This window comes from Eschrichtius robustus, chromosome 7 (genome assembly GCF_028021215.1).
Source record: "Eschrichtius robustus isolate mEscRob2 chromosome 7, mEscRob2.pri, whole genome shotgun sequence".
In the NCBI taxonomy this organism is placed as follows: Eukaryota; Metazoa; Chordata; class Mammalia; order Artiodactyla; family Eschrichtiidae; genus Eschrichtius; species Eschrichtius robustus.
In genome coordinates, this window is record NC_090830.1 from 138845576 (window position 1) to 138871692 (window position 26117).

The 26117-nt window shown below is 57.0% G+C and overlaps 1 protein-coding gene across 2 annotated transcripts in view; it reads left to right on the forward strand.

Annotated features, from left to right (window-relative positions):
- The first annotated feature begins 18847 nt into the window (after positions 1-18847).
- Positions 18848-26117, forward strand: part of INPP5A (inositol polyphosphate-5-phosphatase A) — a 181134-nt gene continuing 173864 nt past the window's right edge. For both annotated transcript variants that reach the window (XM_068548802.1, XM_068548801.1), the window contains exon 1: positions 18848-19197. In XM_068548802.1, coding sequence (XP_068404903.1) covers positions 19123-19197 — 75 coding nt within the window. In that variant the 5' untranslated portion in view covers positions 18848-19122. The remainder of the gene's footprint in view (positions 19198-26117) is intronic.

The following is a 26117-nucleotide window of genomic DNA, read 5'->3' on the forward strand; positions in this document are numbered from 1 at the left end:
CAACACAATGCTTTCATTCTGGAAAATGGCTCTTATACACCTTTTTATTTTTCCCTTACTTCCTGAAAGACAGACTTAGGAATAAAAAAAAAGATGCAGAATCAACAAGGTATAATTTACTGTCATTATCCATCCTTAGGAAGCAATTTCCTCCCTAAATATAACAGCATCCTGATGCGTGAAGCAGAGAAAACAACCAACAGACAAGGCAAAGACTGTGAGTCCAAGGTCAACACCAGCAGAGCTGTCTCTCTTAATGACCTCATTCTGGGAAACACATGACAACATGCACCCCGCAGCGGACAGCATCGGGACACTGTGGGGCGGGTGGGAAGACACCGCAGGCAGGCTGGGAGGCAAGGCCTCCGTCCCTTCCCTGGCGTCTGCTTCGTGTGTTTGCCGAGGCCGTGGCAGCCAAAACTACAAGGAACTGCTGGGAAGGTGCAGGGTCAGGGCCTGTAAGAACTGCCCTTTCCAGCCGGAGGGCTCTGGGGTCTCGGGTGGGCTCACCAAGTCCACCCCCACCCCCAGCTCCAGGTGGCACATCAGTTCAGGCCCCGCCCACGGCAGAGTCGCCCCGGTGCCCCTCCCCACTTCCGAGCCCAGTGTCCCCACAGAGCCGCTGCCCCGCCCTGGGGCCGCCCCTGGCTGCCAGTGGCCCTCCTCTTCCCCTCTCGGTCCAGGGGTGCCGGAAGGCCTGACCACACAGAGACAGGCTGGGCCCATGCAAACCTCCTGCTGGGTGGGAAGGTGGCGGTGAGACGGACATCCCTCTCTGCACCAGAGGATGCTGAAGAAACGGCAGTTTACTCCAAAGGGACCGAAGCTCCCACACACACATGAGTACGCACATGTACACACGTGAGCATGCACAGGTGTGCACGTGAGCACATGTGCCCACACGTGCCTGTGTGTCCACCGCCCTCCCCGTAACCCACACGTGCTTCCCCCAGGAGGGGACGGAGTCGGGGCCTCCGCACGGCCCGGGTGGTCGAGTGACATAGCTGGGCGGGAGTCCGGCTGCCCCACTCTGCTCCGCTCTGGTGACCTGCTCCAGAAACCCTTCCAGTGATAAATGGCCCGGCGGCCGGCTGCTCACGGGAACTGTGCTGCTGGGGGCGGGACCAGCCTGGGGACACTTGGGGAGGCACCTCGGGCAACCGGTGCCGGAGTGAGACCGCCAGAGGCAGCTGGGTCAGGGCGCATTGGGGGCCAGGGAGGGGAGAAGGGTGGGTGGCCCGCAGGACTCCCGGAGCAGGGAGACCCAGGCCCAGCCCCCCTGGGGCTCAGCACGGCTCCCCAGGAGGTGAAGGTCAGGCCACATTCTTTGCTGAGGCTGGAATTCTGACATCAGATTTTCCATGCTCTGCTTGGGGGAGGAGCTGGCAACGCAGGGAGGGAGCAAAGGGGTGGGTGGGGCGGACAGAGGGCCAGAGCCTGCCAGGCACCCACGGCTCAAGGCCCAAGGTGGGAGGGTTCCACTGGCCCTGGCCTGACTGTGCCCTGGGCCCGGCCTGCCCACGCTCGGTCGCCTGGCACATCCCGCCCATTGGCCATCGTGTGACTTTCTCATCCCAGCACAGGGCCTTGCTGAGTCACATGGGGCTGGGTTAGGGACTCTAAAAATAGTCTGGCAGCTGGGGCCAGCGCGGGAGTTATTATTAGGCTGGGACGGAGCCCTCCTCCCCCCGGGGGGCTCTCCCTTCTAGGGGGCCCGGAAGAGCTGGGGACTTGGCAATGGGAGGCCGGGCTGCTGGACACCCCACCCTGGACACGCAAGCCGATCCCTCCTTCCTGGGGCCCAGGGGCTGCAGTTCCTCCACCTGAAATCTCCCTGGACAACCCCTTCTTCCCCTGCTCCCATGGTGCATCCTGGGGTGGGGTGGGGGGCGCTCCTGGACCCTCTCAGAGGTCAGAGTGTCCCCAGAGAGCCTGCAGATGGGAGTGACCCTTGTTCAAAACGATCGAGGATCTCAAAGAGAAATCACAGCCAAGGAGCCTGCAGCAGCTTTGGCCACATCAGGGTGCAGGGTCCCCGAAATGCCCAGACCCGCAATTTGTTTCCTTGGAAAAGCAGCTGCCAGGCCAGCACCTCTCGGGGCACCTCGAGCCATTCACATGAGGTCATCGACCTCAGGGTGGCCATTTCAGCCAGTGAAGGAGCAGCGGCCCCCAGATGTGGCTCTGGGAGCAGACCCTGGATGAGAGGGCTGTGCTCTGAGCCCCTCCCTCAGAAACTCTTTGGTTAACTTCTGAGACCCTGTAGGGGACTGACCCAAGGGCATGCTCACTGGGCCTCCTGCGGGCTGGCCCCCTCTGGGCCAGAAGGATCACCCCAGGGCTCAGGCCCCTTCCCCCCTCGCCCCACCCTCACGCACCATCTGACCCAGCACTTTTGGAACCAGAGGCCTCGGTGACTGAGAAAGCCCTGATCCAAGCTCAGCCTCTGTACCTCCAATCCAGAGACCCTTCAGGGATGAGCCCACTCGAAGGCCGGACTCTGGCCTGGCCCCAGAGCAGACCCGTCCCCATCCCGCCCACGTGGGTCATCTCTGGTGCTAAAGCTGCATCCACGTGGTGGTGCAAGAAAGCGCCCGTGTGCCAGAGTGGACTTCTGGACTCAGAAGGAAAGAGCCGACAGCCTGGGGCAGGGCCACCTGCTTTCCAGAAAGGGAGTGAGGTCCATGTGGCTGGCGGGGCTTACTGGAGCAGCAACTCCCTGGACCGGCTGTTGTGACTTACCGAATACCGACAGGGAGAGCCCCTAGGTCGGGCTGCCAGAAAGGTACTCAGGCCACAGATGTTCAGCGCCACCCAGAGAGATGGCAGCTCCCAGAGAGCAAGAGACAGCATCGCAGTCACACCCGCGAGGTGTCCCAAAGCACAGCAGCCAGCCGAGGGCGACAAGGCTGGTGGCTGAGGTCGAGGCTGGCCCCCCCGTGGCGGGCTCACCCCTGACCCTACAGCGGGCGCTTTCAGACGCCCCTCCTGGTCCTTTGACATTCCAAAAGAAGAGAGCATTTCCACACTTGCCTCCCACACCTTCTGGCAAAGACAAGGCTTTTCCTGCTGAAAAAGTAATTTGTGGCCTGAAAGAGGCCGCCAGCTGGTCCTCGCCTGCCCGCCTCCTGGTGTCCTCACGCCGGGCCATAAGCGCAAGCAGTGCACGCGTGGGGTGGCTGTTGAGCCCCCGCATCAGTCAGCCCCCCTCCCCAGCAGGGATCCCCTGGGCGCACAGGGGCCAGCTCTGCTGGGCGAAGGTCAGCGTCCACGCCACGCTGAGGGTCGCGAGGCGGCAGATCTGAGCTGCTGGGACGAGAACAAGTTTGTCCCGGGGCTCAGAGCTGCCCACGGTGTGGGCTGCAGCCACCACATGCTGGCGGAGCCACCTGCAAATGTCCCACTTTCTTTCCACTCGCCGTCTCATGCATCACCAAGAGCATCGAGTCTTCCTAGAGGTCGAGGGGAAAGCGGGAATTCGGCACCTGATTTCTGGCTGGTGCCCTGACAGGCCCATCTTCCCAGGCGTCCTGCTCTCAGCCCCGTGCCCCGCAGCTGAGGCCTGGGGAGTGGGGCCTGGCCGCACAGCCCCTGCTGGGCCACAGGATGAGGTGACCCTGAAACAGACGCTGCCCTGCAGGAGCTGCCCCGGCATCAGGACCGAGGGAAACCAGCACCCCAGGCTGCCTCTGCCCTGAGCCACCAAAATGCCCTTAGTGCCTGGAGCCCAGGTCAGGACAGTAACCTGCCCACACCCTCCCTCAGGGGATCAAGGTGCACGCAGGTGAGACGCTGAGGAAACGTTTCAGGAGGGGTGGACATCTCCTGAGAGGGAGCTGGGTGGGTTCTGAGTCCCGCGTGGAGGAGGGGTGGGGAGGAGGTGGGGAGGAGGTGGGGGAGGAGATGGGGCCGGAGGGCGGGGTCATGCCCACTTGCCCTCAAGCCTTGATGAGACATTAAAAATCTACATTTACCTTTTTGCTCAAAGTAAGTGCCGCCCTTTGAAAGGAGACATCTGTTTTCAGGTGAAGAGAAGACTGACGAAGGGACAGGTGTGACATTTATGCAGCCAAGATCAAGGTGTCGGCCCAGGCAGAGGGAGGCTGCGGAGAGGAAACGGAGCAGGCGGGGGACAGAGCCACCTGCTGTCGGGGAGCTGGGGGTCCCTGGGGGCGGCCGGGGGGGCGTCTGACGCGGCCCTGGCACCTCTGCTCATCCACCGCCCGCCGCCAGGCGTCCCGCCCTGGGGTCCACCCGGCCCTGCCTCGCCGGCCAGACGTGCGGTGAGGAAAGCTGAGCGCAGGGCCTGGGCCTCGACCGGGAGGAGGAGGGAAGGAGGGTGCTGGGCTCCCCTGGAGCTGGGCTTCTCCTGAAACCGCGGGGGAGGGGGGCCTTGCGCAGCGGACCTGGAGAGCAGGAACGGCGCCGACCCGCTTAACAGTTTGAACAGACTGGCCTTCCTGCTCCAAGGGCTTGGCTGCGTTTTAGAAAGTCCACTTGCGGACCAGAGCTCCAGGAGGGCTGGATTCCCTCCACTTCCATTGAAATCCCCGCCTCCTTCCTGCTCTCACCTCCCTCTCCTCCCCCTCCCCCCTTCCCCTTCCAGAGTGTGGGAACCTCCCCCCACCTCTAGGCCTCCAGGGGGCCAGACGGAGTCCAGAGGCCTGGGGTCGGGGTGGGCATAAGAGGCTGAGACAGAGACGCAGGGAAGTGGGAAAGCCCGGGAGGTGATGGACCAGGAGGCCACCCAGTGAGCAGGGACCCTGTGTCCCGCCTCAGGACAGGGTCCGGGTCCCTGGAGCAGATGACGTCCAGGCCTCTGCGGTGCTCAAGGTGGGGCGGGGCAGGGGGCACTCAGGCAAAGAGCTGCTCTCCTTGGGGAGGCGAGAGGCCAGCAGTCAGGCCCCAAACCGGGGGAAGCCCAGTGCCTGAGGCTGAAGACCCCGGCCTGGGGGTGAGCGGCTCTGGGGGGCGTGAGGGCCCCCCACGGTGGGCTCCCGCTGGCTCAGAGCCCCCCTGCGAGCACAGCCGAGGAGGAACCAGAGACAGGACCCTCAGCACCGACCTCTCTCTGCATACGGGCTAACGGGGGTCCTGAGACCTGGTGCTTCACGGCCTCACCAAGGTCTCCACTGGGGCAGGTACCACCCCAAGCCCTGTGGCCTGTGTCTAGGTGTCCAGCCCCATACACGCCGGGCGGGACATGGCCGTCGGGGACCCTGCAGCAGTGGGGTGGGGGTCACAGAGAGTGAGAGGCAGCCAAGGGCGCAGGCACCTGGCGGCAGAGGAATGCAGGAAGGGTCCCCAGACCCCATCGGGGACCGTGGCCTGAGCCCTAGGGGCGGTCCTAGGGAAAGATCTGGCCACATGGGCCCCGCCGGCCGGCTCTGGGAGGATCGGGCAGGGCTGTGCTCTCTTCTTGCCGTCCTGGGTGGTGGTGGGGCCCCGCTGGGCACAGCCGCCCTGGCCTCTGTCCAGCCCCCCACCCGGTGAGTCACTGCCCCTCGGCGCTTGCAGGGCCTGCCAGACCGGACTGCCTGCCTGCGTCCGGGACGCACCACACACGGCGCGGGGCTGGCAGCGGGGGCCTGGACGCCCAGCTCGGCCAGCGGAGGACTCAGGCCTCTGGGCCCGCTGGCCAGGTCCTCGGCTCCATCACTCCAGGAGATGGAAATGTTCCTAAACCCGTTCACTTCACAGCTGCTTTTACTTCTAAGTCTGCGCTTAAAATAGCCTGGAGCGGCCCCTCTGGCTCGCCTTTTCCGCGGCTGAAAAGCAGTGCAGGCAGCGGGCAGCCCGCGGGGAGCGCTGCTCCTGTCACCGTGACGCGTGCGGCTGCAAGGCCTCTATCTGAAAGTCGGGTGAACACGTCTGCTCCACAAAGTTAGTCTCTTTGACTTGGACCAGAGGGCTGCTGGGGACGAGGAGGCGGCACAAGGCCGTGGGGTCGGTGCGAGGGCTGCTTCTCTCACATGGATGAGCTCAGACCCGGGACCGCACGCAGCAAGCAGCCTGGCGCCCGGGCCAGAAGCTGGCTGGGCCCTCACCGCACCTGCCAGGCGTGGGCGCTTCTCAGCGGCCTGCCGAGGTCGCGCGGGGGCTGAGGGAGATGCCTGGAGGCCCCGCACACACCCGCCGGCCAGGACCGCACTCCTGCGGGGATGTCCGCCACGTCTCCTCTTTCAGGGCAGGGCGGCGGTCTTCCCATCTACCTGCGAGAGTCAGGCTGCCCGCAGGGAGCCCCTGTGTCCCCCTCCAACCCCAGGGCTCACCTTCCTGCGTCCGGGGTTCGGAGGGGAGCCCAGCAGAGTTCCCTGGCCAGCCTGGGTAAGGGCCCCTGGGTTCTGCAGGCGCAGGTGACAGGTAAGCTGGCCCCCTTGGGGCAACAGTGAGCACCCGCCCCGGCTGTGCTGGTCACAAGTAGCCCCTGGACGCCAAGGAGACTCCCCGGGCCTGGAAACGGGTGACACCCAAGGCCTGGTTTAGAGCAGGTGCACGGCCCAGCCGTGCGCACGGGGGGCACCCGTGAGGGTGGTTCCAGGCCTGAGCAGAGGCCACCAGCCACACAGCTGACACCCTGGGCACACCTCCTCTGTGCTGGCACAGACGGGGCTCATCCCGTGAGCAGGTTTCCTCCTGCGACTCCGACTCCATTCTCATGAAGGTTTTATTTCTGGTCTTGTGAATATTATATGCCATGCTTAATTAACGTCGGCCCTTTGCTTCTGGACAAAAACAATTTCACGGCCCCTCGTTTGGCAGCCACTGCCCTGCCCCTTCTGTCCCTGGTTTTGGTCACAACGAGGAACTTCACAGTCATGCTGTCACTCAGGCCAGTGGTTGGGGGCTTTGTCCCTGTGCCCCCGATTTGCACGAGAGGTCCCAGTGTGTTGAGGGTCACCGCTGAGAGCTCTGCCCGGGGCGGGGTCCCCTGGGAAGGGTGGACAGGCTGCCCGTGGCGGGCACCTGGCTGGACGGCGCGTCCCGGGTGCTGATGGGCTGGAGCCGCCAGGGGCGTCAGCAGCCTCTTGTCTCAGTCTGTCTCTGCCTCTGAGGCTCTAGCTGTCCCAGGCTCTGTCGGCCTGCCTGTCTGCCGGCTCCTGCTCTGCGTCCTGGCAGGCGGCCTCTTCTTTCCTTCTGTGGACGGCTTCTTCTGTGTCATGGGGAAGTTGGCTGAAGTGGCTCCAGCCGGGGAGGCGAATCCCCCGGGACCCTGCACCCCCGTGAAAGGACAAGTCCAGTCACCGGCACCAGCAGAACAGGGGAGGGGTCCCCGAGGAAAGGGACCTGGAAGAGCCTGAGTCCTGCTGGCCTTGAGGGGACGGGTGAAGGCCATGAGGGGGCAGGGGCCCCCCAGGCAGTGGAGGGGGTGGTCCCGCCTGGGCTCGTCCCCCTCGGAAGCCAGAAGCTGTGCTGTTCAGGAATCAGCCAGGAAAGGGAGGGGGGCGTCCCAGAGCTGGCTGGGAGGAGCCAGTGGGCTCTGAAGGACGAGGACAGCTGTGTCCAGAGGCTGGGTCCCTGTCCCTCCCTCCCCAGGGTCGGCAGGAGAGCGGGGCCCTGTGGGCGCCCACGGTCTCAGGTTTACCTCTCCCCTAAGCACCCTCGGGGAGCTGGGAATCATCTGTGCTCTGTGCCTTGAATGAGGACCTGGGTCGGAAAGTCCGGCCAGAGAAACACAGCGCTTTGCCCGGGACCTGGATTGTGGCCTTCTCTAAACCGTGCGTGTGGTTAGAAGTACAGCCCGTCTCCTATCCCTGCCGGGTCAGTCTCTGAGCCCTGGGAAGAGCCCCACGCCGCCACCCAAGCAGCCCCAGCTGCCCCCGGCGAGTCTGTGTCCTCTCTGGGTGTGGCCCACTGTCCCACTCCGCCCCCCCCCCCCCCGCCCACCTCCATGGCCCGCTCCCCTAGGCCTCCCCAGGGCACCGCTGGACCGCCATCCCCTTCGCGGGGCAAGCACTGAGACCCCGAGAGAGCCCGGAGAAGCTGGCCTGCAGCCGTGAGGGGGCCGGGACTGTGGTTCTCTGTTTCCCCGAAATTTCAGGGGCTCCTGCCTGGTTTGTTTCCTGGGCTCTGGCTGGAAAAGGCGGAATCTGCAGCTTTAAGCAGGCTTTTAGTTTTGAATGAATCTCCTAACTAACGAGACTGTTCCAGGAATTGACCCTGGACTCTTTTTAAAGGTCGGAGGGTGAGGCTGCCAGCTGCGGGGCGGGTGGGTAATCGTCCCCTCTGCAGTTTGGCTGCCGAGCTTTGGGCGATTTCTCCTGCTGGCCCGCGAGAGACCGCTGAGCAGAGCCCGGCGACGGCAGAAGAAGCTGCGCGGTGAGGTCAGCCTTGAAGACCCCGGCCGCCAGCGCCGCCCTGCCCGGGCCAGCAGGACCTGCCAGGAAGGCTGTTCTTCTTAAAGAATTGCTGGAAATGGTTTATTATTCAAGGCAGGGCATTTAACATGTTCTGATAGGACAAGTTGTAAAGTAAATATGTCGTTGGCCTCATTTCAAAAAATAAACAGTTTAATTAAATCTATTTGTGGTTTGAAAAACTATCTGTCCTGCTTTTTCCATTCTCGGGGATATCTTAATTTAGCTTTAAATAGCATTAACACCGTCATTTCAAATCAGTTAATGTGATTCCCTGCCTGAAAAATCCAAGAGAATGTCTAATAAATAATCAAAGAGAGAAAACCAGAAGCAATAGTTTTAACATTTTAAATACATGTTTAGATTAGTAGCATTTCTATTTACAAACCACACGAGTTGGACTATGTGATTGGAGACAGTCACATTCCTAATGACAATACAAAAGATGAAAATACCCAGGAATAAATTTAAGAAGCATGCATGACATTAAAATTTAAAAAAGGAAATTACACCAAAGGATATATAAGAACCCTTGCATTAATAGAAAGTCTTGTTTTTTATATTAACACATTTTAACTTTATATTTAAGAGGATAGTAAACACATCCTACTAAATAAACAATGCATAGTATAATATCAGAATTCTCTTAATATTACTAACAGTATATTTCTGTTTAATAGAGGAACAAACAACATAAATACACATAACAAGAAAATGAAACATTTGGTTTTTACTAATTTTTCTTATTAGACTTGAATTTTCCTAAGATATGAACAAATGGTCAATTCAAGTAGCTCGTGTAATGAGCAAGGAGGTATTCCTAACTGTCTTAATTATAATTATACCCCAGACATCCCTGCTTTTAGGAGTGAACCTGTTTCAATAAGATATTACCGGCTAAAAATAAGTAAATATTTTAAATAGAAGAAGATTTGAAAACACGTGGCCTTTGTAACAGAGGTGAGGCCAGTGTCTGGGGTCACCCGAAAAGGGCCACCCACATCAGGACACTGGAATGACCTTCAGCCACTAGGAGATGGGGCTTTGAGTAGTGACTTAATAACCATCCTCAAATGTGTGATAAAGGCTTTCAGGGGTCCAGGTAACCAACCTTTTTTTTTTCCTTTTTTCTTTCTTCCTTCCTTCTTTTCTTTTTTTCTTTCTCTCTTTCTCTCTCTCTCTTTCTTCCTTCCTCCCTCTCTCCCTCCCCTTTCTCTCTTTCTCTTTCTTTTCTTCTTTCTTTCTCTCTTTCCCTTTTTCTTCTTTCTTTCTTTCTTTCTTTCTTTCTTTCTTTCTTTCTTTCTTTCTTTCTTTCTTTCTTTCTCTCTCTCTCTCTCTCTCTCCCTCCCTCCCTTCCATCCCTCCCTCCCTCCCTCTTCCTACTTTCCTTCCTTCCTCAGAAAAACTAGCTCTAAAATACAGTCCAAGTGACGTTAGCCTGCATACAAGAATACACAGGGACACAGTTCCTTCACCGAAGGGCTGGTGGAGGTGCTGCTGTGTTTCCTACCATTTTCCTTAAAAACAGAGGAAATAATACAGCTGACAGTAAGTGATTTACGAGGATCCACCAAAGCAAAGATGTAGTTGGTTGGCAAAAACAAATCACTGAGAAGTTCATTTTAATAGAGAGACATATGTAATGTACATAAGTAGTGAGATTTAATTTTGAGCAGGCCCCTACTCAAAATAATGGCAACATTTAACAGAATGGTATCTTCTCATTAAACCATTTCCACTTAGTGGACCCTTTATTCCTGTGTTTACCTGCTCATTCACCATCCATTCACTTCCATGCAGGGCTGAGTCTCCACATCAACAAATAAAGCCAACAGGACCCTTTCTATACAGACTTCAGGAAAGAAGGGGAAAGACGGGGAAAGAAGAGACGTGTGCTCACAAACTGCTGTTCATTAAGGGCTTAGGTACTTGCGGAGGGTTTTTTCTTGTAAAATAAAGTTCGGGTATTTTTGAATTCTTCTAAAGATTCGAGCAAGGGACAATGGAGACGAATCTTCATAAAGCTGATTTGATAAATACAAAGTTGCGAAATAGAAATTACAGCTGAGTTGAGAATCCTTGAAAAATGGAGGCTGTGGATTGCCCATGTGAGCAATGCTGATTATTTTTTATTTATTTATTTTTAAAATTTATTTATTTATTTATTTTTAAAATTTATTTTTATGGCTGTGTTGGGTCTTCGTTTCTGTGCTGGGGCTTTCTCCAGTTGCGGCGAGCGGGGGCCACTCTTCATCGCGGTGCGCGGGCCTCTCACTATCGCGGCCTCTCTTGTTGCGGAGCACAGGCTCCAGACGCGCAGGCTCAGTAGTTGTGGCTCACGGGCCCAGTTGCTCCGCGGCATGTGGGATCTTCCCAGACCGGGGCTCGAACCCGCGTCCCCTGCATTGGCAGGCAGATCCTCAACCACTGCGCCACCAGGGAAGCCCAATGCTGATTACTGAAGCAAGAGCTGGCACTTCTTCAAAAGCTGGTCAGCAGGAGGAAAAAACAGCTTCTCGCTTTACCCTCAAAATGACCTGACACACGTCGGGAGCTTTGACAACTTTAAAAGAACATTGCCAACTCAGAGACAGATTTTCCTTGTACGATATTCCTGACTTTGTTTCAGTTATCATTTGGGACTCTTAACAATTCTGGAACCAATTTGTCCTTTTGGCGACAAAGGATTAACCTCTGGCCAGGTGGTCCCTGGGCAGGGCTGGCCCACCGTGGGCAGCCCCACGCGGAAATGTGAGCACTTGCCAGCCGGAATCATGGAAATGCCAACATTTCTGCCTGCATAATATTATGTAAATAATCTGGTCCCGTCAGCAATCTGTTTCTGCCAAAGGGGAGGAGTTACGCACCTTCGCCAAAGCAGCAGGCCTCGCGTGTGCTCCGATGCGGCTGATTGCAGAGGCTGCTGAGACTTTGCCACGAGGACCCCAAACTCACGCTAATTTCCTCCAAAGTCAAGTGACGGTCTCACCCCCTGGTAGGGCCGCAGGGAAGGTCAGGATCGGTCAGCGCTCTCAGGGCGAGTGGCCGAGGGGTCCAGAGTGCAAGGCCCAGGCTGGGCATGTCGCCTCAACCTCAGGAAAATTTTGGGAACAATTATGGCGCCATTAATTTTATGGAGCGGATTAAGAACGAACCAAAAAGAGGAGCTAGAGACGACCACTGAAGGTGGAACAGGCGTCCTGCAGACCGAGCATCAGGCCTGCTGGTGAGGGCTCGCTCTCCAAGAGCTAGCTTCCTCGGTGTCCAGGGTTTGCAGAGTGTGTCCTGGGACGCTGCAGCCCCTGTCTCCCTGGTTAGCGACTCCCGTCCGTGGAGGTTCTGCTTCAGCTGGCGGAGCAGGCCGTGAGGTGTGAGGTCCAGGCCCGGCCGCTCAGCCTCTCAGCCTGGCGCCCCTCCCTCGTGGGCTCCCTCCCCGCGTGGGTGAGGAGCCCGGCTGTGTGCCAGCCCTGCTCCCAGCCAGGGGCTGCTGCTCTGCAGGGTCCCATGCGGACACCTGGGGACCGCGGAGCAGGGATGGAGAGCAGCCTCTTGCTATTATGTTTCGAGACTCACGACACTGGGAGTGCGGTTTCTAAGGATGAAAGTGCAGGTCTGAACGGGGGCTGTTTTCTCAGGAGCTGTCACAATTAAAGCTCCACATCGCTTACCTGACACCCTTGGGACCAGATATAATTTAGGATTCAGATTTTAGAAAGATGATAGTCTGCGCACCCCATGTATCACGTACCACAAACAACAGGGGATGGGGGAATCCACATCCGAGCCCATATCCAAGCGTTTCAACCTATGGGAAACAACACAGACGGATTCTCAGGCTGAGCAGGGCACGAAGACTCTATTTTGCTGTACTTTCCAGGTTATGCCAATAAACAAAAAAACAACTTCCCAATTTTAGAGGATTTGGGTTTATGTTATTGTGCATAAGAAATTGTAGATGTACATAATCGTAATGATTAATTCATTTTCCTTTTCAAACATTTTAGCTTCACCTTATTTTTTAAAAATATGTTTGTGCTATTCTTTTTCTAAAAATAAATTTATTTATTTATTTTTGGCTGTGTTGGGTCTTCGTTTCTGTGCGAGGGCTTTCTCTAGTTGTGGCAAGCGGGGGCCACTCTTCATCGCGGTGCGCTGGCCTCTCACTGTCGCGGCCTCTCTTGTTGCGGAGCACAGGCTCCAGACGCGCAGGCTCAGTAGTTGTGGCTCACGGGCCCAGTTGCTCTGCGGCATGTGGGATCTTCCCAGACCAGGGCTTGAACCCATGTCCCCTGCATTGGCAGGCAGATTCTCAACCACTGTGCCACCAGGGAAGCCCAGATTCACCTTATTGAGGTATGATTTTCTTACAATAAAATGCACCTTTGTTCAGTGGACGTTTCCGTGAGTTTTGACAAACGTATACACCATGTAATACCACTACAATCGAGATCAGGAATGTTTCCTTCTCTCCAAAAAAGTTCCCTCCTGGGCCCCTTGCACAAAATCCTCCCCCACCCGGGCCCAGCAACCACTGATCCATTTTCTGTCACTGGAGAGAGAGTTACCTTTTTCAGAAGTTATGTAAATGGTGTCACCCCTTTGTGTGCCTTTGTGTCTGGTGTTCCTGAGCCTGTCCTATGTCGTTTCTGTTACTGAATAACAGAATAATAGAACAATAATAATAATAGTCCATTGTGTGAGGACTCCAGGATTCTTATTCTGGCCATTTTCTTGATAGACGTTGGAGTGTAAAAAGGGTGGCTCTTTTCATTTTATTAACGGTGTTTCTCAAAGAACACAGTTTAAACATTTCAATAAAGTGCAATGTTTTTCTTTTTCTTTTTCATTTATGAGCAGTGCTTTTGGTGTCCTCTCTAAGAAATCCTCACTTGCTCCGAGTCTCAAAAATGTCCTCATGTGTTCCTAGAAGTGTCATAACTTTAGCTTTTGTGTTTGGATGTGTGATCCATTTTTAGGTTAATTTTGGTATCGTGTGCGTCAGGGTTTATTTTGTCTCATATGGATGTCCAACTGATCCCAGCACCATCCACTGAAAAGACTATTCTTTTCCCATTGAATTGGCACCTTTGCCTAAATCGATGACCACGTAAATGTGGGTTCTCTGTTCTGCGCCATTTATTTACCTGTCTGTCCTATGCCAACAGAACTGTCTTCATTTCTGTAGCTTCACGGTGAGTCTTGAATCAAGCAGTATGAGTACACCAACTTTGTTCTTTTTCAAAACTCTTCTGGCTATTCTATGTATTTTACATTTCCATATATATTTAAGAATCAACCTGTTAATTTCTAAAAAAAAAATCAAACAAAAAAAGCCTTCTGAGATTAGATTGGGGTTGCATGAAATCTATGCATCAATTGAGAAGAACTGACACTTTAGTATCTCTGAATCTTTCAACCTACAAACATGGTGTATCTCCCCATTTACTTAGGTCTTCTTTAATTTTAATCCCCCATGTTTTGCAGGTTTCTTGTACATCTTTATTACATTTATTTCTACACATTTTAATTTTCATGCTATTTTAAACGGGAATGGTTTAAAATTTTATTTTCCCATCTTTCGTTACATTTATTCCTACACATTTTAATTTTCACATTACTGTAAATGGAAATGATTTAAAATTTTATTTTTCTAGTGTTCATTTCTGATATATAGCCATATAGTTGATTTCTGAATATTAACTTGTATTCCATGACCTTGTTAAATTCACTTATTCAGTGGCGTTTTTTGTAGATTGCTTAGGCTTTCCTATGTAGATGATCACGCTGCCTGAAACCAAAGGCAGTTTTACTTCTTCCTTTCCAATCTGTATGACTTTTATTTCTTTTTCTTATTTTATTGTACAGACAGCTCTTTCGTTCATGTTGAATAGAAGGGGTGAGAGTGGGCACTCCTGCCTTGTTCCAAGACTCAGGGAGCAAGTGTTCAGTCTGTCAGCACTAAATATGATGTTAGCTGTGAACTCTTCCCAGATGCACTTTATCAGATTTAGGAAGTTCCCTTTATTTTTAGTGTGTGGAGAGTTTTTATCCTAAAAAGGATGTTCAGTTTTGTCAAATACCTTTTCTGAATTCCTTGACCTAATCACGCAAAACTGGAAACGACCTCAACTTACAACACCAGGGTGTCACTGGTCAGGTGAACCGCAAAGTAAATACTTCACGTTAATAACATATAGGGAGAGTTTTCAGTGGTGCGGTGTACAGCAGGGTCAGAGCGCTGGGGATGGGGCTGAGCGTAACAAACCTCGACAGAAGTGCTACGGAGATGGTGAGATGCTGGCGACGTGTCGTGGAGCCCTGAGTGGCTGCTTCCCCTTGTCACACTCTGTGTACAACTCTCTTGTTTCAAACATTCTACGATGAGCGTTTGGCTTCCATGAGGAAATGTCCAGTAAGCTGGCAGGGCACCACCTCAGTGAGTGCCTGAGCACGCGTTCCCTGCCTGCTCTCCTGCGGGAACCTCGGGCTTCCTGTGGACCTTTGCCGTCTTAGCCATGGTGTCTAGAATAGCACACAGCACAGAGAAGGTGCTCGATAAATGTCAGCTGAAGGAATACATGAATGAATGGCTGGATGGAGGTGAAGGCCGCATGATGCTGCTGGTCACCAGCTGGGCCTGCAGTCCTGGCCCCGTACCAATGGGCATGTGAAGTTGGACAGCTTTTTAATCTTGAAGGCTTGGTTTTCTTGTCTGTAAAACAGGGATACATACCTCTTAAGACTGCTGTGAGGACTAGAAATAAGAATTGCAAAGCACCTCACACACGACTGGTGCCTGCGAAGTGATAGAATTACTAAGCTGATTAATGAGGAAAGTACCCAGATAATTCAGAGGGAAAGAAACCTCACTTGCTCAGATGAATTTGAGGTCAGGGAATAAAATTCCCATTACCTTACTAATGGCAGAAAATACCTCTGGCTAAAGCAACCGAGTCCAGCCCCTCAAAAAGAGGACAGAGCCCTAGATTCCTTCCACTGTGCGCCCAGCCAGCCTGTCTGCCTATAGAAAATTAGCTTGAGTGAGTCAGTTAACCCAGCGTTTTTATATACAACAGAATAAGGTTGATCCACCCTGCAGGAGCATTGAAGATTGATTATTAAATGATTGAAGCACATTTTGCAGCTACAAAGTGCCATCTGTCTATCTATCCATCCATCTTTCTGTCTATCCATCTGAAGGAGAACTCTTTTTTTAAATTTTTATAAATTTATATATTTTATTTAATTTATTTTTGGCTGTGTTGGGTCTTTGTAGTTGTGGCACACGGGCTCAGTTGCTCCGCGGCATGTGGGATCTTCCTGGACCAGGGCTTGAACCCATGTCCCCTGCACTGGCAGGCAGACTCAGCCACTGTGCCACCAGGGAAGCCCCTGAGGGAGGATTACTTTTAAGCTTGCAGAGGAGGAATCCCAGCTGTAAACCTCTCAACCATCAGCTGATCTGAATCCATAAATAAATTGGTTACTATCTTAAACTAAGTAAACATGTGATACACTTAGTGGCTAACATACTGTCCTTTTTTAAAAAAAAGCTTACAGCATATTGTTGTTTAATCAAAGAATTGGGTCAGCCTCCCTCCTGGGAGCCCAGAGAGTGTCTGGCTGAGCGGGCTGGGTCGCAGCGGGCTGGCTCCCCTGAGGAATCCATGTCGCAGCCCGGGCTGCCTCCACCTACCCTCCACTGCCCTCGAACACTGAGGGGTTGAGCCAGGCCTCTCCTGAAGCCAGGTAAGCAGGCTTTGCAGAACTTCTTCTTACTCCTCCTCCTCCTTCTTCTTACTATTACTGCAAAGGTAACAGACATGGAACAATGTTCCAAAGGTAAGAAGGGAGTCAAGCAAAAATGATTTTAGGAACGTGGCTTCTAACACAGGTGGTCAATGCTCCACGTCTCTGAAAGTTGGGCAGCCCTGGGCCCGGGCATGGTGATGACTTCGGCGTGTCATCGATTCCTGTGATACATACTCACGGAGTGTTCCTCTGTGACAGGCTGTGCCCAGGGGGTGGGGGAGGGGAGGCAGTCAACAGGCAGAGGGGAAAGGAGAGCCTGGCTTCCATGGTGAGATGGGTGATGTGAGGGGGTTGCATGGGGTGCACTGGGGGCGCTCAGAGGGGTCTGATGGAGGAAGGGGCATTTGAGAAGCCTGAGCAGAAGAGGCCCGTCAAGTCACCTCTGGGGCACAGGGACAAACACAGCTGCCATGGCCTTGACATGGCCGCGGGCCCACGAGGCAGCACGAAATCAGGGGTGTGTGGCCACCCGCTGGGTCTGAGGTGGCTCTGCCCAGTGCGGCGGCCGGGCACACGGCTGGACCAGGAGACAGCGATCATGGTGAGAACGGCCCCAGTGGGCTGTGCGCACAAAGAGGCGCGGTCTGAGGGCCTGGAGGGGAGGGGGGCCATGGGTCCCGGGGCAAAGACTGGTTGACTTTAAGGAGTGGGTTTGCAGCAAAGGGAGTGGAGAGACGGAAGAAAATGGTGGATGATGGCACCACCCAGAGGGGGTGGCCAGACGGAGGAGGCCCAGCTGCTGGGGGGCCTCGGACTGCAAATGTTCCCCTGTGAAGGGTAAGGGCATCCCCGGGCAGGGAGGACCTGCTGGCGGCTGGGAGAGAGAGGGGAAGGGGTGCCATCTTGGAGCGAGGGGGGCACATGTGCAGAGAGGCCAGGAGGTCCGGTGCTCAGCGCGGACACCCCCTGAGACCTGAGCTAGGGCCGTGGGGCTGGAGTTTCTCTAGTTAATTTTCTCTGATTTAGGCGCAGTCTCAGAGTGAGTGTGTGTGTGTGTGTGAGTGTGCGCGTGCGCGAGCGCATGTGTACCTGTGTGCCGGTGTGCACGTGGGCGGCGGTGTTTCTGGGCCACAGAGGGCTGGGGAGGGAGTGAGAAAACAGCCCGAGGGGAGGGGAGGGGAGGAGGCGATGCCACTTCCTAGGAAACAGGTCCCAGGCAACCGTGATGCCCTTGCATTTGGCTTCTGCTAAGGGCATCCTTGGCATGTGCTGCTTTTGTAAAAAAAGTAAAACAAGAGATGCTGTGTCAGTCAGCTCACGCTGCCGTAACAGACTGGGCAGCCTAAACAACAGAGGTTTATTTCTTACAGCTCTGGAGGCTAGAATCGGGTATGCTGTTCCAAAGGGTTCTGTGTCTGGTCTGTGGACGGCCACCTTCTTGCTGTGCGTTCCCATGACCTCTTCTCTGTCCTCTGTTCAGGGTGGGAGGCTGTGGGTGAGGGAGAGCAGGTGCTCTGGGGTCTTTCCTTACAGAGACGCCAACACTGTTGGAAGAGGGCCCCACCCTTAAGACCCCATTTAACCTGAATTAGCCCCCAGGAGGCCCCGTCCCCACTGGCAGCCACACTGGGGGTTGGGCTTCGATCTACGAATTCTGGGGACACATTCAGTCCACAGCCGACAGCTGCTGCATGGACTGGACAGTGGTTTTAAGTGAAATGGGTTCAAGTTGCCAGGCTGAGCGGTCGCTGTAGGCAGGAGGGGATGCCCTCCCTACAGGGCCCGCAGCCCAGGGCCTGCGCCGCAGGCCCTGACAGGCGGTGGTGTCGCCTGCCCTAAGGGAGCAGCGCGCACATCTCTCGTCTCCCAGTGGACACTGTCCAAACCGGCGCCGTGGAAAGGCGGCCGCGCGGCTGAGATGCACCTTCAGAGCCTTGAGAACCGTCCTGGACACGCGGTCACAGCCATCTGCATCGACCGGGTGGACAGAACCTAGTGCCACCGTTACTGTTGGAGGCTACTTGTCATCTTTCACTGCACTGTCCGCGCGTCTCCCGTTACCGGTGGCCGTTTCATTTCCGCGGACGGCCTGGCGCGGAGGGTGGGCTGGGGAGACCCCACCGACCCCACCGACCCCAGCGCGCCTGCTGCCTTCAGCCGTCCGGTCCGGCGGCCCAGCCTCGCCGCTCTCCTCTCTGTGGGTCCGGCGCAGTCCGCACAGAGCCACGCGCTCCCACCGCAACTCCAGCCTGGGAGCAAGGGGGTCGCGCCCGGTCGAGCCCGGAGCAGCGCGCGGCCCCTTTAAGAAGCGCCGTCGAAGCAGGGCCGTGACGTCATAGGGGTGCGGGAGGAGTCAGTGCGCAGCCGCGGCGTGGGGTGAGGCGGGGCGGCCGCTGACTGACAGGAGCGTGGCTGCGAGCGGCCGAGGCCGGCGCAGGAGCGCCCCGCGCAGGCCCCGCCCCTCAGGCCCTGCCTCGATTCCACACCCCGCCCCTCCCACACCCTCTCCGCCCTCCCCGCAGTCCCCGCCCCCTCAGTCTCACCCCGCCCACATGCCCCTCCCCTCCCAAGTCCCCGCCCCTCCCCGCCCCTCACATCCCTGTTCCGCCCCGCCTCAGGCTCCGCCCTGCCCCTCGTATCCCCGTCCCACCTCCCGCAGGCCCCGCCTCCGAAGCCTGCCCCGCCCCCTCGCAGGTCCCGCCCCACCCCCGCGCTCGCCCCGCCCCCGGCCCGGGCGGGCCTCGTCTCAGAGATCGGCGGCGGCGGCGCTGCGGGAGCTCCGGCGGCCGCGAACCTAATGGCTGCGAGCGGGCCGCGGTGAGCGCGGGCGGAGAGCGACGGGCGTGGGGCTGCGGAGAGCGAGAGCGAGCGCGGCCGGACCCTGGCCAGGCCCCGCCCGACCGGCCGAGCCCGCGATGCGCCCCGGGGTCGCCCCCCGGCGCAGCTGACGCCGCGGCCCGCGGAGACCCCGGCCGGTCGGCCCCGGAGAGCGGCCACCCCGGCCCAGGCCGCGATGGCGGGGAAGGCAGCCGCCCCGGGCACCGCGGTGCTGCTGGTCACGGCCAACGTGGGCTCGCTCTTCGACGACGTAAGTGCGGCGCCGGACGCGGGACCCTGGACCCCGGTCCTGAAGCCCGAAATCCCGGGACCCAGACACTGACCCCACAGCCCCGGGACCCCGGACTCGGGCCTGAAGCCTGGGACCCTGAGACCCTGGGACCCTGGGACCCTGGGACCCAGACACTGAGTCCTGAGCCCTGGGACCCTGGAACCGAGACACTGAGACTTGAGCCCTGGACCAAGGACCCCAGCCCTGAACCCTGGTCCTGGGCCCTGGAATCCTGGTCTCCTGGTCTCCAAGTCCCAGCCTTCACCCTCCATAGGTTGAACCCAGAGCCCAGTCCCCGAACCCAGGTCCCTAAACAGCAGTCCTAATCCCTGTCCAAGGTCCCCAAATCCCGGCCCCCGAACCCTAGTCCGAGGGCCCCATACCCTGAACCTGGTCCCAACCCTGGTACTGAATTTTGTCCCCAGAAGCTCAGCCCTGAATCCTGGTTCCCAAACCGCAGCCCGTGTCTCCCGAGCCCCAATCCCTGACTTCTGGCCTCTGACTCCCGACCCTCCGTGGCCCTTGCCCCTGCCCGTCTGCCTGCTTTGTCTGCAGAGCTGTCTGTGGCTGCTTGGAGGTGTAGGCACCCTCATTTTACCTTGTAACTTAGTATCTCTCTAGTTCTCAAACAAGGGGTTTCTGTTGAAAGCCCTGGAGGACTTTATGTTTCTTGTCTGTTAAAGAGAAAGATGCAAGAAGCTTTTCAAGGCCAGAGAAAAGGATGCTGAGTGCCCAAGTCCTTTACCTTCTGGGACCTCCCACCCAGGCACCCGAGGCCTTTGGGAGAAGAGTCTGCCAAGGCCCGGCGCTCCCCCGGCTCCCCAGGCAGGCCGAGGCTGACCTAGTTCGGCGTTGCAGCCACGGTGCCACCCCGCTGTTGGTACTTATACTGCCAACCCAAATAAAGCAGAATGCGGCTCCAAGTGGCGTGCTTGTTTAAGGAAAAAGGGTGATGGCCCAGATGGAGCCTGAGGCGGCCTCGCGCTACCCGCCCCCTCCTCCCCCAGCCCCTCCCGAGGTGAGCAGTGGGTGCGGCCACTGACCGCGCAGACCACTGATGCAAACATGACTTGCATCCCTGCCTCTTGCGAGCCTCCCTTTGCTGGCAGCGAGCATGGGTGGGATGTTTCTGTAGGCTAAGTTCATGTACAGGCGAGGTGTGATTTTATTAATCAAAGGTAGGCGCTATTTCTGTGTTTTTCTTATTTTAACTTCCAAGCGCCATGTATTATACTCCCCTGCTGGAGATGAACTGCTGGCCCTTTGACTTGGGCACGGACAGGACAACTTTATCTAGTTTCGTGATTGATCATTTTCTACAAAAGTGCCCGGTATGGGTGTGTGTCTGTATATTTAGCATTCTATTCTCGGCTTTGCAGTAACATCCACGCTAACATGGTTTGACTCAGATGATTCAGATCCGTTAGCTGTGGCTTCAAAGCCTCAGAAATGTCAGGAAAATTAAGCACGGTGGGGGCATTTCAGTCTCAAAGGGAGAAGAATTTTGCTGTGCAAACATTCTTTCCAGTAATCTTTGATTCCAAGTTATAGCATTTTTGTTGTGTTCCGACTGTATACATACACTTCTCTCTGTGGACGTTAAAGTGGATCACTTAATTTACTTTTGTTTAGCAACAGGTTCTCTCCAAGTTTTCATTTTTCTTAAAGGCTGTACGGAGTTTTGCATCTTGTTTGTATCGGGAAGGAACCTTTGTTTTGGTAAGCAGTGCGTGGGTTAATTCTGCAAGGTGGCTTTTGACTTAAGGGCCAGTAGAGACATATCTGTCCTCACCCACAGCTTTCTTCATGTGTGCAGCTTGGTCTGGGGCCGTTCTTCCTCAGTGGCCTGGAAAAGCAGGGTTGGGTGTTAACCAGTCCCCTGTAGCATGGCCGGTGAAAGCAGCCGATTCTTGAGTGAAGGACATTTTAACTCCTTGGTTTATAGTAGGTTTCAGAAGAGCTGCTTGGTGACTCTGTCTTAGTGTGACGTGTGCCCCTGTTGACCAACTATTCAGACGGTGGCCCGGCCTGGGCAGGGATTTGTTCTTGCCCAGTTTCATTGTCTGGAAACCAAGCTCCACTGTGTGGCCAGGCCTCACAGTGTGTGGCATTGGCCTCTTCCTGGAGGGTACGGGCCGAGGAGAAAGGGGTCTGAGTTAGAAACAGACAGGCTCTGCCGGGAAGGGCAGGCACTGTTGCCTTTTGTGCTCAAGTGACAGGTGATACGTGTCTGCTTCCGTAGTTTCGTGGTCTCCCCTCGCTACCTCTTCGCCTTCAGAGGCGATCCCGTTAAAGCTCTGGATGTGGACTTTCACCATGGTTTGGCCCTGATGTCCTGAGACCCACAGGGCGTCTTGTCTGGCAGGCAGCTCTTTCCTCGTCTGCCCGCCCGGCTTGGTTGGGTCTGGGATAGCGCGGCCACTTTAGTCCCCACACAGGGCCCTCGGGTTGCTCCTCGCCCTGTGATGTTACACACGAGGGGCTGGTCACTGCCCAGAGTACACTGGTTCTCAAACTTTTACCCCTTACCCCCTTAGAAATTATGGAGAGCCCCACAGAGTCATTGGTCTCGTCGGTCGTAACCACCAGTGTATGCCAGGTCAGTGGGTAGACCCTGAGGCAAGTGGAAACTGAGACAGTTTCAGGAGCTCTCAGAAGGGTGATGTCATCGCATGTCACAGCCCTGGAAAGCTCCGCCGTTCATGCCTGAGACAGCGGGATGGAAAGCGAGCCGCGGTGCTGCACTGCTGAGGGCATAGCCGGGACCTGCCGAAGCCCTGACCTCCAGGGCCCCTGTCTGAGCTGGGGCCCGTCCTGAGCCTGCGGGGAGGGGCCTGGCCTGGCTGGGCTGCCTGGGCCTGTTCCAGGGGGCCCCCAGAGAGCCCGGAGCTCTTCCCGGCGGTCCCCAGTCGGACTGTGCTGTCACCCCCCCATCCTGTTGGCTGGCAAGGGGTGGCTAGGGTTGCATACCTAATTGCTTTGCTTGAGATGGCTGGCTTTCTGACAAGGGAGGTTTCTAGCTTTTGGTTCTTTACGTGGTTTTGTTGTTGTTGTTGTTTTGCTAGAGGTGAACTGAGAAGGTGGATTCTTGCAGGCTGTCGTTTCAGAACTCAGTCCCACCCTTACATGGTAAGACTGTTTCTTGGGAAAGAGACGTAGCCAAGCGGTAGGATTCTGAGAGCGCAGCTCGCTCTTGGGTGTCTGCCTGGAGGGCCGTTGTCCCGCTGCGTGTTCGGAGCTAAATGTCAGTTTGGAGCTGGTTCCCTTTTTGCCGGGCCAGCTCCCGAGCAGACCCTCTTTCCGCCTGGACCTGGGGATGGCAGCTCGCTGCGCACGCGGCTCTGTGTCGGGGGTCCACGAGCCCCTCCCCTGGGCTGGGCCCCTCGGGCACTTGTCCCTTTCTCTCCAGCACCATCAGTTTTGCCCTTTAGCCCCTATTCTCATCCCACCCCGAAAGCTCCCTGGCCCTGTGTCCCCCTGCAGCTCCTGTGGGGTGTCCTCTGTCTCCCCCGCCCCAGCCCCGTGTGTAGGGCCTCCCCGCTCCAGCCCAGGGTGCCGGGGGGGCCTTCTGGGGCCTCATGCGGGGCCAGCCTCGGGTCCGGGCCTTCTCACTTGTTCTGATGGTGTGGATCCCTCCACTTCTTTGAGGAATTTCGTTTGGTGACGGCTTCACTGAGGCGTCACTCACACGCACGGACTTCACCGTGTAAAGTGTAGACTCAGTGGTTTTCAGTGTGTTCACAGAGCTGTGCGACTATCACCGCAGTCAGTTGTAGAACTTGTTTTGTACCTGAAAAAGAAACTCCGTATGCCTTAGCCGCGCCCCGCCCCCCCAGTTCCCTCCGTCTCCCCTGAAACCCCCTCCCCGGAGAATCACCAGTCTGCTTCCTGTCTCTGTGCCTCTGCCTCTTCTGGAGGTTTCGTGTAAGCGGCATCACGCGCGCGGCCTTTTGCGTCTGGTACCGTGCTTTCAGAGCTCACACGTCACTCCTGTTGGTGGCCGAGCACCGCTCCTCTGTACGGCTGTGCCCTGCTGTTTATCCAGCGCCAGGTGAGGGGTATTTGGGCAGCCCGCGCCTCTGGGCTGCCGTGGACATTGGCTTACAAGTCTTCGTGTGGACGTGTTTTGCTTCTCCTGGGCACGTTCCTGGGGTGGGGACTGCTGGGTCTGTGGTGACTCGTGTTTAACCTCTTGAGGAACTGCCCACTGTTTCCCCGTGTCGGCCCCGTTCTGTCTTCCCACCGGCGGCGCACGAGGGTTCCGATTTCTCCACGTGCTCCGGTGCCAGGTGTTACCTGTCTTCTCTCGAAGACTTGCATTGGGCCCCCCACCTCCCGGCCTCCTGGGGAGTTAGTTTCTCTAGATGCAGGTCTTTCACTAGCATCTCTGTGCGGATGCCCAGGAGGCAGGGAGGAGACCCAGACCCAGTGGGGACCGCCTCCCTCCTCCTGCCTTTGCCTGGGAAGGTCCAGCGCTTTCGGCCAGTGCCGTGAAGCAGGGGCCGGTTCTCGTCAAAGACGTTGGGTTTTCTGAATTTCGGAGGCGGCGGTTCCTCTACTGTCCATGCAGCCCCTGAAGTCCCCAAGGGCTCCGCTGTGCTGGGGCAGGGGTGGGGCTGAGCGGGCCAGGCCTCTTCGCAGGCCCCCCTCTGGGCTCCCCCTGCCCCTGTCCCATGGGGATGGCCGCGGGGAGGTGTCTCCACATTCTTCTGGCATTACTGCCTCTGACCTGAGACCTCAGTGTCCTTTCTCTGTGAGAATTTGGTCTGTTTGCCCGAGTTGGGGACTCTCCGTAGATGGGGGCCTGCCCGTCCCGTGCCCAGGGTGGTGGGGTCAGAGGAGTCGGTGGGCTCATACTGGTGGCATTTCAGCACTGCTTCCTCCGCGCTGGGAAGCCCTGCCTGCACCCCGCACGCCTCCACGCAGCCCGACGAGCTCCTGTCAGGCCTGCCTTGGATGCGGCTGGAATTTAAACCGACGTGCAGTCATCCGTTTAGGGCCATGCCTGCCTCCTGGTCCCTCCTGCCCTCGTCCCCGATCTCTGCCGGCCCTGGATCGGCCGCGGGAGCGAACTTTCATCTGCAGTGCTTCCTGCATTTACTGGCTCTGGAGATGCTGAGGGAGGCTTTACGTTACTGGTGGGGGAGGCACTTCTTAGGTGTGAAGTCTTAAATGCTTTGCTTGTCTTGAGTCCAGCGGAGTGAGCACTGCCGGGGGACCTGCTGGACAGCCCTGGAGGATGCTGATACAGGGCGCATTCACGTCCACTGCCTCTCAGCCCGCGCCACTCCGCGAGCTCACGCTCTGGGCCCACGTCGTGAACTCCATCAGCACGGGGACTGCGTGCCCTAACGGGAGCAAGCGGGCAGGGGAGGAGGGGCCGGCGCTGCTGCCCTGGGGTCGTCTCTGGTGGGCGTCTCTTTCTGGGGAGAGAGGCCCCTGCTGGGGGTGGTGCCACGTGCGTCGGGTGTGATTCGGAAGTTACAGGACTCGGACCAGGTCTGCCTGCCCGCAGCTTGCCCTTGTTTATAGAGCCCCCTGTTTGACCCGAAGGGAGGGATGCGGAAGCCAGGGGGGCTGCCTGGGGGAGGGGGCAGGGTTTGCTAAGGGACTAGGGTGGGGTGACTTCTTAAATGTTGACCTCCTCAGTGTTTGCCCCGGCGGGCGGGCGGGAGCATCTCGTGTTGGGAGGTGAGCTTGGTCCAGGAATGGGGTCCAGTAGGTGGGGGTCAGCACAGGGCCAGGAGGCTAGTCAGAAAGGCAACGAAGGGTCTGAGCGGCGTCTCGGTCACCTGTCTGTTGTCGCTTCTCGGGACGCGGCCCTGCTCTCCCTGTGTTTCTACGGGGCGGGGAGGGGGACCCTTCTGATGTGAGTGCACTGAAGGAGGATGATCGTGGGCCCGGGGAGGAGAGGAGTGGAGAGAATGTGGCGAGTGCCCCAGGTGGACATGGAAGTGACTTTCGGCTTCTCCCTTTTGTTGCTGCTTCGGGTAATCGGGGCACACGGGACTCTCCTGTCTGAGCCTGAGAAGTGTCCAGACGTGAGCTCCTCTGCAGGCCGGGGCTGGGCGGGTCCACTCCCAGCGTGGCTCTGAGCTCGTCGGAGAGCTCGTCCTGACGAAGGTACCACCGAGAATGCCGTCGGGTCTCGTCTCTGGGGACGAGCGAGGGGGAAGCAGCAGCTCGTCGGGGATGTCTGGAGTGTGGGACCAGCGCAAAGCCACCACCCAGCCGTGTGACTCCAGAGTTGGAGGGGGCGGGGTAGCCTGTGGGACCCCCGTCCACGTGCGTCTGGGGAAGGCCGGGCACATGTGGGCCTCTGTTTGGGAGCACCCAGGCCCTTGTTTAGTCATGGTCCCTGCGTCTGCTTGGCCTCTGGTGATTAGACCTGTTTTCTAAAACTTAAATTTTGAGTTTACGAGGTTTCTTTTGGGAGATGGATGTGGCCCTGGGACAGGGCATCCCCTTGGATCTGCTGCGCGGCGGGGGGCGGGGGGCAGTGTGGAGGGCTCACGGCGCCGTCGTAGGAGGCGGTGAGCAGGGTGAGTGGGGCTGGAGCAGCGAGGTCCGTGGAGGCGTGGCGTGCGCTGTGCACACCTGAACTGAGATGCCCCAGGAGGCGGCTCGGCCGCACAGCTGTCGGAGTCTGAGGATTGGAGCAGGTCAGGGAGCGACCGGCCTCGCCCCGAGGCCGCTCTCTGTGCTCACACACAGCAGGGGGTTTCCTGGGCTGCCGTTGTGCCTTGACCGTCAGGGAAGCACACTGGTGCCGACCAGGGCCAGGGAGTTTTGGTTTTCGCTTGAGTAAGAACAAGTCAACTCCATTTCTGGAAGCATGGCTGCGGGGTCGTGGTGGGTCATCGTGACCTTAGGCCCTTTCTTCCTAGTCCTTTGCTGAG